The 18098-nt window shown below is 33.6% G+C and overlaps 2 protein-coding genes across 2 annotated transcripts; one reads left to right on the top strand and one right to left on the bottom strand.

Moving 5' to 3' along the window:
• Positions 1 to 110: 110 nt before the first annotated feature.
• On the bottom strand, positions 111 to 6703 carry LOC11412808 (CSC1-like protein At1g69450). Its single transcript, XM_003613866.4, has 11 exons — positions 6454 to 6703; positions 5186 to 5515; positions 4749 to 4904; positions 4595 to 4658; positions 3798 to 4004; positions 3279 to 3470; positions 2860 to 3155; positions 1602 to 1878; positions 1168 to 1440; positions 837 to 1070; positions 111 to 383 (listed from the first exon to the last, which is right to left on the bottom strand). The coding sequence occupies exons 2-11, from the start codon at positions 5464 to 5466 to the stop codon at positions 228 to 230; spliced, it is 2136 nt and encodes a 711-aa protein (XP_003613914.1). The 5' UTR covers positions 5467 to 5515; positions 6454 to 6703; the 3' UTR covers positions 111 to 227.
• A 5587-nt stretch (positions 6704 to 12290) lies between these two features.
• On the top strand, positions 12291 to 17685 carry LOC11422160 (vesicle transport v-SNARE 12). The gene is made up of 5 exons (XM_003613864.4): positions 12291 to 12517; positions 14544 to 14602; positions 14705 to 14893; positions 16946 to 17116; positions 17362 to 17685. The coding sequence occupies exons 1-5, from the start codon at positions 12421 to 12423 to the stop codon at positions 17512 to 17514; spliced, it is 669 nt and encodes a 222-aa protein (XP_003613912.1). The 5' UTR covers positions 12291 to 12420; the 3' UTR covers positions 17515 to 17685.
• The last annotated feature ends 413 nt before the right edge of the window (positions 17686 to 18098 follow it).

Here is an 18098-nt window from a genome sequence, read left to right as displayed (position 1 = left end):
AAGTTGACTGCTATAGTCTATAGATAAATTGAAGAGTGGAAAGCAAAAGATAAGAAAAGCACAAAATTGGCCACTAGTTGGAAACCAAGACTACTCTATTTTCACACATATACAATACAATACAAGCATCTTTTGCATGCCATTTCTCTTAAAATATGAATGTTCAATCACATACAAGAAAGAGCCAAAAAAACTACTCTATTAGTGTATAACATTGTGTCTCAGCATCAAGCTGAAGATATAAGGGGACTGGAAAGACTGTCATTGTTTGATGAGTATTGAATTGGAACCAAAGCAGGATCTTTATAAGCATCTACCAAATTGTGATAAAACTCAGTCAATGTAGGATCATTCTGGTCTTCCCTGTCCTTCTTTATCAAACTCTGAAACACAGACATGAATCGAAATTAGAGCTAACAGATTGAATGCAAAATGCAATAACTTACAGAAATAACAGATTGAATGCAAAATACAATAACTTTGTTATTGCAAAATTGCAATAACTTTCTTTTATGTCTATTTGGATAAACAACTTAATTAAGCTCTTGTAGCATAAGTGTTAAATCATATAAGTTCTTATGTATAAGTTATTTCTATAACAAAAGATAAATAAAGTCAAGCTATTTTTATATAAGCTATAAGTTGTTTTCATAAGCTATTACAAAGATCTTATGGAAATAAGCTGAAAACAACTTATAGACATGTTATAAGTTGTTTCATAAGCTCTCTTAAACAGTTTTGCTACTGCCTGCCTATGCTAGTCGTAGGACTCAAATAAGCCAATCCAAAACAGGCAAACATTTAGGCCATAGTTGTTATCTTGATTTGAAATGTACCTCGGCAGAGTATCCAACAAATATTGGTAGGAATCGTTTTCGGCAATACTCATTAAATAAAAGTGTGAGGAGCGGTAGAGGAAGCGTCAAGGTAGATGCTAGAGAGAGTTTTTTCAATGCAAAGATTCCCACGGCAATGATGTGCATGAGTACTAGAGAGAATATCATTGAATTGTGCACAGTAGGCCAAAATTTTCCTGCAGTTTCATACCTTGGTGCATATACATTCATAAACTGCATAATACATAAGCAGAGAGTATCAGTTCAACTCATATCAAAAGTTCATGAAGTGTCTCTTATTTTCATGTATAATACCCAAATAAATTGTTACCTGGTTTTTGTAAATGATGTATGCAAGACAGAAGTAGGCCAGGACGAACGGTAAAATTAGTGGAGCTAGGAAGAAATATGAAATACCAAGAAGTCCAAAGAAAAGGACCCTTGGAACATCCTTGTGGTATGGCATATATGGAAGTTCAAATTCATCATCTGGTGTTTTGAATAGCCTTGTTATCAAATTAACAATATAAGGAAATATACGGAAGAGTTCTGATGACACGCTTGTCCATCCTGACGTGACAACATAAGTAATAAAGAATGATGCCTAAAATCAAACAAAAATTATTTGCATCAAAAAGATAGAAATGAAAACATAAGTAATAAAGATGATGTCTTGGTATTTTAAAGTGACAAATAATTTGAGACAGAAATATTTCTAACGTAACCTTATCTAATGTTTTATAATGGAGAGAAACATCATCTAACCTGTGCTGGAACCACAATTGCTAACTTCCCAGGAATGGACGTAGGAACAAGGATGGTAGACGCCATAGATAGAATTGAGCCAGAAAATGCAGTCGCGAAAAAAACATTCCATACCGTGAACCACAACACTTTAGTAGTTGCACTCATTTCTATATCACTGTGTGAGATGTATCCTTGAATAGTGGAAAGGAATTCCATGGTAGGCGGCACCAGTTGCAGAAACAACTGAAGAATCAGACTGGGAAGATATCCGGTAACTATCTGACTCACAAATTTTCTGTAAGCAGATCCACAAAAGGTTCAGAGATTTTGCATTGACAACTTGAAAAAACAGAACAAAAAGCCAAAGCTTTTTTTTTTTGAAGGAAAAAGCCAAAGCTATCATGTGAACAAAAAAATTAGGTAACCAAAATTTGACTACCTAGTTTGACATGTTCATTTGCTCTACGCTCCATAGGGTGCATTTTATTTTCTAAATAATAGAGTTGGATAGCACGAATTTATTAACAGTAGTCATTGGAAAGAAATAAACAAAAGATAAAGCACATGACAGGAAAGAATTTGGCTCCTCCAAAGTGAGTAAAGTGTAAATAAGAAAATCAATGACTGTTATTTCAACAAACTCATGATTTACTTTGATTTACCCTTAATATATATGCCTTTGATTCGTCAATCAATGGTTGAAAATACTCACTTTACATTTCACTTTAGAGAAGTCAGGTCCCATAACAAAGGTCTTAAATCTTGTTTGTTACTCTATAAACGATGCGTTGAATATTTGTTCCAGGAAAAACATCCAAAAGTCTAAAATATCCAAACCCTTTTTTTCTCTCCTATATAGTCCTCTTCACTAAGCCTTTTTCTCTCCTTCAACCTTCTTCCTACAATATGCAATTCATTTCTCTCCCTCAAAACTAAAAGTGTTGTACATCACCAAATAGAAGACAGGACAAAAAAAACTATGTTGTAATTCAATTATTACTTGCGCTGTATGTATAATTCCCCAATGTGCATCAACTGCATCAATATATTACTTTTTGGAACTAACTGATATTACAAATTCATTAAACTGAACATGCAATCATTGTAATACAAAATCTACAATCACCAACGTGTCGCCTAATCGATGATTGACCTAATTCTCATGCAATTCTAAAGTTTTTCTTTTTGTGCATAGAAGAGAAACAAGATACCATAAAAGAGAGAGGAGTTATGAATGACCAAATAGCATCAAATAAATAAACCAAGTTTAACTTACATGGTTAGAATGCTCGTCAAGAAGGGAAGCAAAGTTTTCAATTGACTCAAGTTGGTAAGCCCTTGTACGAAGACTACAGGTACAAGGAACAAAATAATGAAAACAATAGACACGAGTACAACCACCAACTTAGAAATCCATATTCGTATGAACGATTCAGAGAAGAAAGGCCAGTAAACATCATGAGGTTCTGGAGCCAACTCAGTAATCCACTGTGTGGGATTGACTGATTGCTGCAAATGGAAAGCAGCTGCGGCAGCAAAACGAGTCCTGAAGAATACAAATGCAGCTCGAGCCTACTTGTGTATTAGTAGCATGCACTTTATGCCAACAGAGACATGAAAAATTCAAATAGTTAAAAAAAGACTGATATACTAGTTTTAAAATGTTTCTTTTAAAATTCAAAGATTACCACATACTTCTCCTGCCAATGAAGCCTCTGACTGCTTCAATCTTACATTCTCCTCAATCTCCGCTAACTGCTTTTCATAACGCTCTATATGATTATTTCTTTGGTGAAAAAGTCGAGAAAAGGCTCCTTGCTTAATCTTCTCCTTAGTGGGATCTGGTCGTGATTGTGCAACCTTTTTGTACATATTGTTTGCATCATTCTAGATTGAGGAATTCAAAAGATAGGGATATGAGCTTTATAATTCTTCAAATTGAAATAGAAATAGTATACCAAAGCACTTAAGTTTGATCAACAGAGCAGCCACCTTATACATGTCATTGAAAAGATGATTGAACTCACATAGAAGATGTTAATATTATTATGTATTGCTAGAGTATTAAAAGCAACAAATATGTAGAACAATACACAAATCTACAAAATTATGCAGCCCTTTAGAAGACTAAAGTAAAGTTTCCAAGAAAATGTAAAATATAGAAGAAAAAATTGATTATCAAGAAAGGAAATTGAAATTCAACATAATCCTCACCACAAGACTTCGGATTTTGCTTGTACGACGAACAACCACATGTGACAGATAAGAAGAAGGGTAGAGCTCTTTAAAGAAGCTGTCGACACTGTCACTGATGCTGCTAGAAGAAGTGGGAATGCTGTTAACTAAAATGGCGAACTGATGAGGCTGTGGTTTGGATGAATAAAAGTAAGAAATTCTTCTAGAAGATATGAGTTTATATTCCTGAAGATTGAAATAATATTGAGAAATGAGTAGGTTATTCAATATTGGTTCTTGCATAAGCTATACCTACTTATATATTTCAATTAATAAAGAAAATTTAGAATGGAAACACTTATTATCAAGCTCTGAAGAATTAAGAGGTAGTAATTTATATCCTGTTAATTAGTCAAGAACTCTAGATACCAAAAAAAAGATACAGAGCTTGTTTGGATTGCCTTATTTGAACTCATATACTTGATAAGCACTTCTAAGATTGTTTTAAAAGAGCTTATGGAAACAACTTATGACATGTCTATAAGTTGTTTTCAGCTTTATCCATAAGCTTTCAAGGATAGCTTATATGGAATAAAAAAAATTGAGTTATTTTAACTTTTGATATAGAATTAGCTTATACATAAGCACCTGTATGATAATTTATTATATGAACACTTAACTAAGTTGTTACCTAAACAGGGCCATAATAGATATTACTCATCACATTTTCATCTTAAAAGGTCATAATTAATGTGGTTTAAAAGGCATAAAATATGAAGATAGATGAAGGAGTTAGAAAGAAAAAAAATCCATAGGCTAAGAGTGCATGCACTTACATTAAAAAGAAGTAAGCATATGAATCCAGTTACAACATATACAGCACTGAAGTGTACCCATAACCTGAAAAACAAATGATAAAGGATAACGATCTTATAAAGATTAAGATCCCATAATGTCGAATAGAACAATAAAATCTTGAGGTAGTATTACCATTTAGAGCCACTGTTTATATTTGATATAGTGAACACATCCAAGGAGTTACTAGTAAAGTTAGCAACATCAAAATCTTGTAGCTGATTTCCCCAGCAATTGACTGGAAGAAGTACAAAGATCCCAATAACCCCGGCAAAAGTAAATATTTTCACACTGCATCCAAGAAATATAAGAACAAATCAATCTAAATAAGAGAAACTTAAACAACTTAATTACCCCTTTTATGTTTTTATAGTGGCATTGTTCTAAATTTCATTGCGGTCACAGTTAGGTTACGCTAAAAACCTTGATATTGCAGCAAAATGTGAACAAATGTGGTCAATGCAACTGCAATTGAGGTTGCAATGTTGTCGCAGAGACCTCTAAAACATTTATAAGACCGTAATTTAGTACTACTATCCCCTAATGAAGGGAAATCTAGAAAGATATAGTACCTGAAGGTTATGATACGCATAAAGACAACACCATCTAACCCTGATGATGAGTACAGCTCCTCCTCAGAGAGTTTCCAGGCTTTAGCAACCCAACCTGCAGAAGGTATAAGTCTTTCAAAATTGAAATGACTCCTCCTCTTAGAAGTTCCTTCAACCAACAAGCGAGGCACGTAAACTTCATAATTGCTTGGTTGCTTCCTCAATATAGAATACAATGTCAAGAATAACACACACAAAGCTGTGTTGATCCCAACAGATGTTAGAAGAGCTGACACAATCATGTTTCCTATCAAATCTCAGAAACCCGGAAAAAGTATGACTCGGCAACTACTGCAATAAACACAAGCAGTGGGGGAAAACACAATCAATATTCTTCAAATTTGAGTTGATCATATAAATCACAATTGATGTCCAATATCTACCAATCAAAAGACGGATTAAGATCTACGAAGCACTGACATGAACATGACACTGACACGAAATAACAACAACAACCAAGCCTTACCTCACTAAGTTGGGTTGTCTATATGGATCAAACAACCTCATATTCAATCATATAACATATTTCTATCCAACTCACTAATCTCTAGATCTTTCTTGATACATTCTCTTATAGTTTTTCTAGGTATTCCTCTGCCTCTAGTGATTTGACTACTCTCCATCTGATATATACTCTCCTTAATCTACGGGTCTTTTCTCTACACGCTCAAATCACCTAAGCCTAGTTTCCATCATCTTTTTACTATAGGTGTTACCCTAACTCTCTTTAATACCGTTTATCATGTTTAGTCTTACCACACAACAACAATAATAATAACGGCAACCCGGAGTACTAAAGCTCCGGGTACGTAGGGTCCGGGAAGGAGTCCCGCCATTTTGACATATTGTATGCAGCCGTACCTTGTTTTTACAAGAGGCTGTTTTCAGTACTTGAACCCGTGACCGTTCAATCACGTGACAACCATTTTACCACTGTGCCAAGGCTCCCCTTAATTCCTTAACGACTATAATAATAATTTAAGAAAATAAAATAATTGAATGTAATGCAATGACATGTGTGGGTATCGTGTTGGACAATTCTATCATTCAACCATATTTTATAAATTAAAATTTTCCAACAGCAATAAAATCAAGAACAAGAAGCAAATTTTGTAAAAAAAACTAACTACTCAACAGAATATTCAACTTTATATTACATACATCAAAACAATATAAAATAGATGTTAAACACAAGTGGTGAAATGAAAAACCCAGATTCAAAAACTTACACAGCTTGCAATTATTCAAAACACATGTAGATATTTTTGCTACGTAGAGTAGAAAACAAGAAAGCCAAGAAGCTGAAAGATTATAGTTGAACAGAGATTACCCGTATTCTCGTGTGTATGTAACTTTGAGTTGACAAAGAAGAGAAGAAAAGAATAAAGGGAAAACTTGAAATTATGTAACTGTTTGTGTGTGTGAGAAAAAACAGAATCTCAACAACATTGCATTTCTCGCTACTCCAAAGTATAGAGTGTCATACAAATAAAATGTCGTTTTCTAATTTTTATTTTTATTTTCTTATTAATTTAAGTAAATATCCTTTCTCCTAAGATCTTGTTGACTATACAAACAAACAAAAAAGGTGCGGATGTAATGTGACTCATCTTGCCAACTCAACACATTTTTGGATATTTTAATAACTATGTCGACAATCATCAATTATCATTTCTAATTGAACTAAGAATTTTGTTGGTGGTGGCCGAATTCGAACTCCGAACGTTACATATATTATGTATTGTACTCATCAACTGAGCTAAGTTCACGGGGACAATTCTAACTAAGAATTATATATGTGATGGAATTTAATTTATTTAGAAAAATCAAATTTAAAATATTTTATTCATTTATTTTTTTATTAAACTTAATATTAGATCGTTGAAAAGGCTAACTTATTTCAAGATGAGTAATCTTTGGAACAATTTAAAAAATTTAAAACATAAGAGATCAACTTAAATCTTTTAAAGTATAAGAGACCAACATGAAATTTAAAATAAGCATAAGGAATCAAACATGCAATTAAGCCTCAACTAATGATATGTCAACTTATATATTTTCATATTTACTAATTGACGTAATAATTTATCATTATATGAATGTGTAAAATAATTATACGTCGATAAATTATATTAATTAAACCTAGGACCGTCGTACTCCTTTCTTCCTCACACAAATTTCAAATCCGCCGCCGCCATCACGTAGATCAAATGGATGGTGGTGCGACGAGGGTCTCTGTCCTCCGCACCACCGTACATTTCCGACGTGCGGTTGCTCTTTGTCGTCGTAAAGGTTGATTTATGTTTTTGGTGTTTTTTTCTTTTTTCGTTTGGTTGAGGGTTTCGTGGTGTGTCGTTGGATAATTGTCGGTGGTTGTTTGGTTTTCGTGGGTCTCAGACTATTTGATTTGTTTTTTATATTGGTTGTGTGGTGGAGGTTATGTTTGCCCGCAACATAGGTGGTGATGGATCAGTCACGATGGTGGTGATGGATCATATCTAGGTTCGCTTATGAACTGTTATGGGTTCGGTGGATCTTTGGTTGTGTTGGTTTGTGGTGCTTCATGGCGTTTTTCATGGTGTTGCTGATTTTGGATCTTTTGTGACGGGGCTCGTGGTGGATTTTGGTGGTCAATGTAGTTTTGATGACGGTGGTGGTGGTGGGGTTGATTTTTGTGGTGATGTTTGTGGTGGTTTTTGGTGATGGTACATGAATTTTTGGTTGGCTTTTGCGGTTCTTTGTGAGGTGTGTTTCGGGTGAAGGTGCTTGGGAGAGCTAACGGTGGTGTTTGGGGTTTTATCCCCAACTGTTTTTCAAAGGTTGTTGGTTGCGGTGTATGTTTTTAAGTTGGTGTTCAGGGGTTGTGTGGGTTGTGTGCGAGCAGTGGAATGTGGGTGGTGAAAGTTGTTATTGTGGCAGTTGCGACGATGCTTGAGGATTTTGTTTATGTTGTTTCTTTGATCATGGTGTTAGCTTTGTTTTGGTGTTTCTATTTATTGATTTCGGAGATAGCCCTCATTTATTAGGAGGCGTTTCTTATAGTTTTTTGAATTTTTTTTCTTTGATTTATGGTTATATGAGTTTTCCATTAGAGGTTTCCCATCTATCGTTTGCATGTTGCTATTGTAAAACTCCTAGCCTAACTCTCGTTGTGCCGGTTAAGATTCATTGCCATTTTAATAAATTTCATTTTAGCTTTTTCAAAAAAAAAAAAAATTCAAATTATTATTAGCCTAAGTACATAAAGTATATGGTTTTTTTCTTTTGAGGAATGGACGTGGATGGAGTTGAAACGTTGTCCGCTTAACCAATGGCTTTCATTCCACGTCGGTCATTGACGGTTAGTTGTTGCTGCTGCTCAACGTGTAGGCTTGTTGTGCACAGTCTACTTACTTTATCTGTTAATAAATAAATAAATTTAAATAAATAATAAACTTTAGAAACAAATTACTATCACAATTACAAAACTAACCTCCTATTATAAAATTCTGACACATGTTGTTCTACTTTCACTATTTTGATTTTCTATTTTTTTTAAATAATAACATTTTTCTTCTGTAATAAATAATATTTTTGGGCATTAAAATATTACTCTTATAGAGTTTAATTCATTCAAAAAATGATAAGTTGTTGTTTATCGATTATGACTTTTTTTATGTCATTTATTGTTTTCACGTTATTTTATGTAAATGAATCGCTGAAGTGTATCGTTCAAATATAAAATTTGTGCTCGTGACAACTTTTTTTTTAGGTTTAATACATGCTTTGGTCCCTTAATTTATTTTTGGTTTTCATTTTATTCCCTTAACTATAAAGTGTCTCAATTTGGTCCCATAAGTCTTCATCCGTTTACTAATATGGTCATCTCCGTTAGTTTTTTAATGTCTAAAATTTTTGATATGTTTTCAACCGTTTGATTGCAGGTTCATTGTATACAACACTGAACTATCAACACCTAATCTTTTTTGTTTTTCTTCATCTTCTTCTCTCATCTTCATCAACATTCATAAAAAGAAGAGGTGTGTTATTTGAACAACCATTTGATAGACAACTTATTTGACAACCATAAATTTACAAAGGAAAAGTAGGTTTTAGCACGAAAATCAAAGCAATAGAGAGATAAAGTAAAAACATATGTGAGTATGAGAGAGAAAGTTGTCACAAAAGTTGTTACAAAATGGTTGTACAAATATCATTTCTCTAAAAAGAATAGGCTAAAGTGCACTTTTCGCCCCCTATGTTTCAAAATATTGCGATTTTGGCCCCCTATTAAAAAAATGGCAATTTTGGCCCCTTTCATCTCAAAATTGCTGAGAAGACGCCACGTGTCCCAAAAAAGGGGCCATAATCGCAACTTTTTGTAAAGATAAGGGGTCAAAAAGCATATTTCCCTTATGTTAGGAGGTCAAAAGAGCATATTTCCCTAAACATAGGGGTCACTTTTGCCATTTTTTTTAATAGGGGGTCAAAATCGCAACATTTTAAAACTTAGAGGGCGAAAAGTGAAGTTTAGCCAAAAGAATATCCAAAAAAAAACTTTATCACCCACCTACACCCCTTCATCTCTATCACATGCATCAACGCCATTCTTTTAATAATTTTCATATTCTCCAACAACAATCTTCTTGATCTTCTAACAATCTTCTCCAAATGCAAAAACATAATCAACAAAATTTAAATCTCTATCATTACTCTTGTGTGGTTTCCTCTTCTTATTCTTTTCATAAATAATTTCCAAAATTTCCACTTCTATGTAGAAACATCATATGCCCATAAACATAGAAATGAAGGAGAAGAAAAAAACCCTTAAACATCATACTGCATAACATACCCAAAATCAAACTCAATTTCATTTATCTTGATACTTTTTCATCTAGAATATACTGCAGAAACATCATAATGCAGGAATTTCAAATTCTGAAAAATGGATATGAGAAATGGGAATTTCGAATTCTGATAAATGAACTTGTTGTTGGAATTTGGAGAATTTAAATGGAATTAGAGAAATGAGAATTTCGATGTTGTTGATAATGAGTTCTTAGTAATGATCAATTTCGAATTTCAAATGGGTTTTGAGAAATGGGTTTCGTTTTCTTAATCAAGATGGAAAGAGTTAAAAATGATGTTTGTTTTTTTCTCTTCAAATTTCCTGCGTTTTCGAATTTCAGGTTGTGGTTCAGTGTTGATTTCTGGTTCGTGTGTGATTTCTGATTGAAAAGAAGAGAAAGATGAAAAAAATTAGTTGATATTTCTATGAATAGTTTGGAAGAGAGAGATATTCTTTTTATGTTGTTTTGTTGTTTTAAAACATTGTGTTGTTGTTGTGTTGTTGATGGGCTGAATTTGAAGAAATACATTTTTTTTAATTCATGATGATGATGATGAAAAGAATTAAAAAGGGATGAAAATAATTTATTGATGTGTTGTTGCTACTGATGATGATTTCTGGATTTTTTAAGAAATAATCTGGGTTTTAATTCTATTTGAAGGTGATGAAGATGAAGAAGAAGATGAGATAAGAAGATGAAGAAAGTGAAAAAATATTAGGTGTTGGTCGTTCACACAGTAAAGTACAATAGACTATACATAATTCAACGGTCCTCTTTTAAAGAAAAATCAAATGATTAAAATTAAAAAATTTAATACGGTCTATGGTGAACCACCTTTATATATGGTTCACCTTAGAGTTTTGATGTTAAAAACTAACAGAGAGGACCAAAAGAGGTAACGACAGAAGATTTATGGGACCAGATTGAGACATTTTATAGTTAAGGGACCAAAATAAAATTCAAAAATAAGTTAAGGGACCAAAACATGTATTAAATTTTTTTATTTTTTTATCATTAATCAATTAATTTAATTTAATTTTTTTATATCTTCAAAACGAAAATAAGAACGTTTTTAATATACTAATTATAATTTATAATAGAAATCAAACAAAGGACAAATGTACCTCACAATATAATTACCAAAAAAGGAAGACCTTATGATAATAATCAAATAATAACTATTTTAAAATTTCGAAGGCTTATTTTTTGTGAAAGAAGATTACCAGGGATTATTGTACTTGTTCGTTACATGTTCAAAATGAATAGAGATATGATATTTGTATAATCATTTTAAGACAACTTTTAACAACTCTATGATATTCACATTATGTTCTTATTTTTTTTCTTTCTCTATTTTTTTTTTTTTGAACAATAAAAAATGGAACTTATATTATCAAACCAAGGACTCTCCCTAGTACAAGGTGTACCAAAGGGACCCCAAAAAATTACAGATATACAAAGTCAATCAAGAGTTAGCCAAGATCCAAACAATCCAAGGGTCTTGACCACCATAAATCAGAACCAAAAACAAAAACAACATGACTAGCTTTTAGCCACCACAGAGAATACCACTTGACATTATCCAACAATTGATCAATGGAACGACCTACATTATTAAACAACCTTTGATTACGGTCATTCCATATGATCCACACACAAAGCAACCAGACAAGCTGCATAAAAGAGCGTCTTGCTCGCAAACCACCTGCTGAATGAAAAATAGAGAAAAATGAAGTTGTCATACAAGTTGTCTCAAATAGTTTTCAAATATCATTACTAAACTGATTATTATCCAAATAGAAAATGAGTATTGATATGTGTGCAACCATTTTGTGTATGTCAAAAAAAGAGAAAAAGAAGAGAGAAAATAAGAATAAAATGTGAGTATGAAAAAAAAATTGTTCAAATTTGTATGAAAATGGTTGCACTTCTATCATTTTTGTAGAAAATTAACGAGTTGTGTAATTTGAACAATGTTTTCAAGGACAACTATAAATTTACAAAAAAAATGAGGTAGCGACACAAAAACCAAAATAACAATGAAAAAAAAGGGTTGTTAATATATTTCTCTTTCTCCAAATTGACCTGTGTAAAACCTAACGCCAGAAGGTCCACAAGTCCTACCTCAACCGGCAAAATGCCAAAATTATTAGACCGAATACCATGACCGGGATTCGAACCCCGATACCTACACTTCTATCATTATCTACCAAAAAAAAAAAAAACCTAACGCCATAAGCAAAGTAGCAACCGGCAACAGCCAAAACGACATCACAAAGACTAAAAGTCGACACCTGCGTTTGATGAAACTATAACACTTCAGATCCCTCTCACAGTAACTATTGGATCCAACTCAAATCAGCGAAGATGAGCCAAGTCTTTGAAGGGTATGAGCGTCAATACTGCGATCTCTCTGCTAATCTCTCCCGAAAATGCACTTCCACTTCTCTTCTTTCTGATCAAGGTACTTACAAAGTTTCAATTCAACAAACTTTCACTTTTTTAGGGATTATTAATGTTATTCTTCAAAATTTGTTGTGCTAGAATTTTTTTGAATTAGAAGAATCATGAATTTGTGTTGTTGAATGATTTCGTGCTACTGCTATATGATTTGATCAAAGTGTCCTATGTCGTCAACACTGATTGACCAATTGACCCTTATTACTAAATTGTAATTTAATTATATCCCAACTGCGATTTCGGACGCTCTTCCTGTCTGCGGTTCTTAACGCCTAAAATGAATTTCGAGGTGATGAGATAGCATAGTTATCAGCCAAGCGATGAAATGAAGAGACACTTTGGGCATATGGGATGTGTTATCTGAAATTTTTGACTTTGAAGTTCATTATTTTTATGCGCTTGTTAAGACACTGTGTCTTGGCGACTTGGCGCTATGTTTTTAAGAAAACAGTTGCTGGCTGCAGTGCTTTGCACCTCGAAGATGAAGTAGTAGTAGCAGCAGTGTGTGTGTGAATAGAAATGGATAATGTGGCCACAGAGCGGAAAAAAGCAGAAGTGGGGAAGCTCCAACGGAGGAATAAGGTTGTGGCTAGTGGAAACGCGCCTAGCAATTGAATAACTTTTAAACAGAGCGTCCAGCTGCTAGCTATGTTAGTGGATAGGTATCATGATAGCCAGAGGCCGTACTTAGCTTGTTATTAGACATGCGTCAATCAATACAACTCTATTTTTCATTTGCAATTTACCTTTAGTAACAAGTCTTTACCATTTTATCACGGTTTCCTAATTTAACTAGCTTTGTTCACTTCACTTATTATAATTTGGAGTAGTTAAGAAACTCGCGGTTGAGAGATATAATTCATTCCTCAAAGCAATTAGGTAAAGAAAGGTAATCATTGTTAATAGAAATCAGTCGACCCCTCAGCTAAATTCAATTCATGTCAACAGCAGTGCTTATTTTCTTTAAGATCTCTGGGGAAAACATGCTCGGTATGGATGTGTTAGATTCTGGTTCAGATGTGAATAAATACCGATGATAATTCTATGGTATTTGGTAGATTATTGCATAATAATAAAGGAATGATCTATTATTATTGATATAAGAAAGTAACTGCAGAAAAGTAACCAACCTCTAGGAATTAGAGAGCCTAGTCTCTCCCAAACCAACCCACATACAAAATACCCAATGCCTTCCCCTTTCCTCTGCATCTTTATTTATAATACTAACTCACTGTAGCTGTTACATAGAAGTTCTACAGATAGCAGTTACTATGTAACAATTACTAATTAATATATTAAATAAACAACTAATATTCTATAACTTATGCTCTTAGGAGTCCTATATCTATCAGGATGCAAGCTATGATGTTCTGACAACACAAAGACGAAAAGAGTAAGTTGAGAGCTCTTGTTAGTTGTTACAACTAAATGCGGAGAAAGGGGAGGGGGGAGAACCCCTTTCTCTGCAATAAGGCACTGGTTTTATGACTAGAAAAACATGTTACTTTCTAGTCACACTGCAGCAACTTTAATTTTGTTAAGGCTCCTCTTCACATAAAAGAAAACAGGTGGAAGAACATGTGATTTTCTAGTCACACCGGAAGAACTATGGACTTGATAGTGCCAATTAATCAATTGGCACACCAACTTGATATACCCATGTGTCCATATATTTGGCCAACTAACATATATCCATGAGTATTGTGTATTTGGTAACTATGGCCTTGACTTATATTTGACTGTTTCTTCCATGCAGTCTAATGATCCCTAGTGACAGTTTTGCTCTTATGTTGATTTTGTCGATAGCATTTGTAATTAATTCTCAAACAAATTTTCTGGAGAAGCTGGATGATATTTACAGTGCTGTGCTGACTGCTGGGTGTCAAATGTTTTCATGAGCATGCTTATGTCACTGTGACATGAATATATGTCAATATCATTTACCTTAACATTATATGCTGTACTGAATTTTCATTGTGATCAATACTTATGCTGTACTGAATTTTCGTTGTGATCAATACTTATTTCAGAAGAAAAGCTGCAAAAGTTTTCTGAGATCAAAACTGGACTTGATGACGCAGATGTTCTGGTACAATGTTGAAGTTTTTCCTTGCATCTACAGCTTAGTTTTATACTTATTAAGTTATTATCTTTGATTTGTTTTTGATTTACCTCTTATCTCTCTCTCTAGATTCGGAAGATGGACCTTGAGGCAAGAAGTCTGCAGCCAAGTGTAAAAGCAATGCTTCTTGCAAAGTTGAGGGAATACAAATCCGATCTAAACAACTTGAAAAAAGAATTTAAAAGGTTAACATCTCCCACTGCTGATCAGGCTGCCCGGGACGATTTGTTGGAGACTGGAAGGGCGGACACACATTTGGTATATCTTGAATTCTAATATATTACTTTGTAGCATATATTTCTTGAAAATGAAAGAAGGAAGTTTGTGGCTTTCATGTTCTTTGTTAGAGTCTTACAGAGCTCCAAAGTAGGAAAAATAAAGTTGTGTTTCTAGTTATGATTATTCACATTTTGTTTTTACAAGTCAGATATGTTTTATTCTTTTCTATATCTCCTCAATGGGATCATGAATGAAGGTATCTACACCTGTTAATCAAACTAACTTCCATAATGGCTCTTCATAAGGTGCTATTTTTTATTTGACTGAATGTTCCTTGGCTACTATGATAGAAACTTGAGTAGAAGTCACTACAAAAAATCTGGTAGTTGAAGTAGGTACTGCAATATGAGTGCAGAAAGCATGAACAGTAGAAGTAAGCACTTATTTGAAAGATAGAAACTTGAGTTGAGATTCAAGGAGTCATATTTTGTCGAGTTTAAATTGGGAATAATCATTCTCTAACCTGAGGAATTTAGAAACACATAGGAAGAGAAGTAAGGGAATTATAGAAGATAGGAGATGGATTCATGATGATTTGGATGAACAAGCTTCTTGCTCCTGCAAGGTTCTGCTTCCAAGAAAGAAATTTGCCGATCATTTCTCTAATTTTACGTCAAAAGATCTGAGACTCCGTCAGGAATATCTACTTATTGTCGAGGGTCTGAAGTTGGCCATAGTCACGCTCACTTCTGGGCATATTTATGTGTAGTTCCATATATGCATGATTGTTCCTGGGTTAACTCAGAATCATATGAGTTCGACCTGGGTATAAAAATAGTTGCTCACTTACAAAATCGTATCTGTGTCAACTAAGCTAATTGCATAAACCCATATAGAATCGTGAGTTTGACGGCGATTGAACGAGTCTACGAAATTATGGTTAGTTGACAGGGCTCTACACTGGGCACAAAACATTGATCTTTAAGTCATACAATATCTTAATTGAATTCTATGTAATGATCAATAAATTCAGTTTAATTCGATATTTATGCATATCCAAATTCTAGTAACAGTTTAATTTATTCTATAGAATAAATTTAGAACTGGAATTGACGAACAACCCATAATAGTATAGCAGTCGACTCTGCAAATTATTCGAACATCCAAATGTGATCCTATCATAAAAGGAGGTGAACAATGTTGTATTGAGTCTCAGTTCCATAGTTCATAGCTTAAGCAAATTCATGAATCTGGAAACATGAACAAACTCATCATTACAAATTTGCAATGAACCCAATAGGCCAATGAGGTAAATGAACTACTCAAATCTGATGAGCTAAAGCCCAGTTCCAAGTTCCAACGAGGGGAACCTAGTTCTACAGTCCTTCATTCTTTAGTAATTGTGAACCTCATTGATTGTGAACTTGGTATACTCTTTTTGTGTGCTCAGATTTGAACTTATATGGTCTGGTGGGTTAACTACACGAGGTTTGGGCATAATTGCGCCCAACGCTCATAATTGAATCTTCTATTTCATGCATCAAGCACAATTGCTCACATTTTCAGGCGCTGTTACACACTTCTCCTGTTATTCCTCTCAAATTTGCTCTCATTTCCTTGAGTTATTCTAACAAACAAATATCTATTAAATTTAGATCACAAAAAATTGAAATGACACGAGATTTCGTCAGAAAAATAATGCAAGCTATGCATGCAAAAATGCTGAATGAAAAGGTTATGTATCTTACCTAAAAAAGAACTAAATGAAGAGAAAATACAACTACAATGATTATCATTACTTGCAAATAAGGTTGCAGATATTTGCACATGCATATCTCTGGGTGTTGTTTAGCCTATCCACATATCTTGTATTTTGAACTTAAGATTATTGAAATCAATTGCACTTGTAGTGAAAGAAAATATTGCTTTTCGAAATACATATCCAGTTCTCTCATTTGTCTTATCCCCATGTATCTTGAATTTTGAAATTTGTAGTGTTTTGAAAATGGTAGACTGGAAAGTAGTGCAGTAGTAGATCAAATGTTATTTTATTATGATTCATTTGGTGGTGAAATATGGATAATTTTGCAGGCATCTGCTGATCAGAGAGAAAGATTAACTATGTCAGTGGAGAGATTGAATCAGTCAAGTGATAGAATCCGGGAGAGCCACAGAACTGTGCTGGAGACCGAAGAGCTTGGTGTCTCAATCCTCCAGGATTTACACCAGCAACGCGAGACTCTCCTGAGCTCCCATAAAAGGGTACGTGATATATAAATGCTACTTTTTTCAAATGGTGGTTTTACATGTTAACTTTAGATAGTTCTTCTCCTTCTTCCTTTTGCTATGAAAGAATCATGATATGATTTTCTCTAAGGATCTGTGTTAAAACAAATCAACCGCGTCAGTTATCCCCTTATATTAAGATTGTTAGTCTTCTATGTAACAAATGCAATGTAGAAGATGTGATGATAGCTGATTGATGTTGATTTTTCTATGCCTTGCAGCTTCATGGGGTAGATAATGCTATTGACAAGAGTAAGAAGGTTTTAACTGCCATGTCACGGAGAATGACAAGAAACAAATGGATCCTTGCATCTTTGATTGGAGCTCTTATTTTTGCAATTGTTATTATTCTATTTTACAAGCTATCTCATTAACTAACATGCACAAGATTCGTTAGCGTGTAATTGATCTTTTATACTTTGTATGTGCTTGGTTGTATATAGAAACCACATAGGATGTTTGTCATATTTCTGCAATTGTTTCTCGATTGTTACTTTTCATGATTGAGGTTTCTTTCAAAAAATGATTGGTGAAGTTGTCATTGATGTCTTTTTTTTCATGCTCTACATTTGTTCATATTGAAATGAAAGAATATTTACTTGATGCAAGTAAATTTGATCATGTATGCTCATTTCATGTCACGATGCTTCGCTAGCTAGCAATATATTGGTTCTGAAAGTGTATGAATCAAATCAATTGATTGAATTCCAAACCCCTTTGCTAACACTTTATCTGCACTTGTCTGAAATGTAAAAAAGAAAAATTGTTTAACATGCAATTACTACTATCATCTCAGAGAATCCCAGCACCATGAATACACATGACCGATGAACTTGGTTGTTTCTATGTACGTATGTTTCAAATGAATAGTCAAATGTTATCATTTGTATGTATTTTTTGTTTGTTTGATAGCTGAAATTTATAATGTGGTCCTTTTGCTATTGATCTTGAGAGGTTT

The sequence above is a fragment of the Medicago truncatula genome, chromosome 5 (genome assembly GCF_003473485.1).
Source record: "Medicago truncatula cultivar Jemalong A17 chromosome 5, MtrunA17r5.0-ANR, whole genome shotgun sequence".
Taxonomy (NCBI): Eukaryota; Viridiplantae; Streptophyta; class Magnoliopsida; order Fabales; family Fabaceae; genus Medicago; species Medicago truncatula.
This window is presented reverse-complemented; position numbering and strand designations above follow the sequence as displayed.

Bases quoted from the DNA above. Each gene is read 5' to 3' on its own strand.
- LOC11412808 (XM_003613866.4), bottom strand. From the start codon at position 5,466: ATGATTGTGTCAGCTCTTCTAACATCTGTTGGGATCAACACAGCTTTG. The intron at 4,659-4,748 runs GTAATACTACCT...TTTGTTTTTCAG, and splicing joins ATAAACAGTGGCTCTAAATG to GTTATGGGTACACTTCAGTG. The intron at 1,441-1,601 runs GTTAGATGATGT...GTTTGATTTTAG, and splicing joins CAATTGTGGTTCCAGCACAG to GCATCATTCTTTATTACTTA.
- LOC11422160 (XM_003613864.4), top strand. From the start codon at position 12,421: ATGAGCCAAGTCTTTGAAGGGTATGAGCGTCAATACTGCGATCTCTCT. The intron at 14,894-16,945 runs GTATATCTTGAA...ATAATTTTGCAG, and splicing joins GAAGGGCGGACACACATTTG to GCATCTGCTGATCAGAGAGA. The intron at 17,117-17,361 runs GTACGTGATATA...TATGCCTTGCAG, and splicing joins TCCTGAGCTCCCATAAAAGG to CTTCATGGGGTAGATAATGC.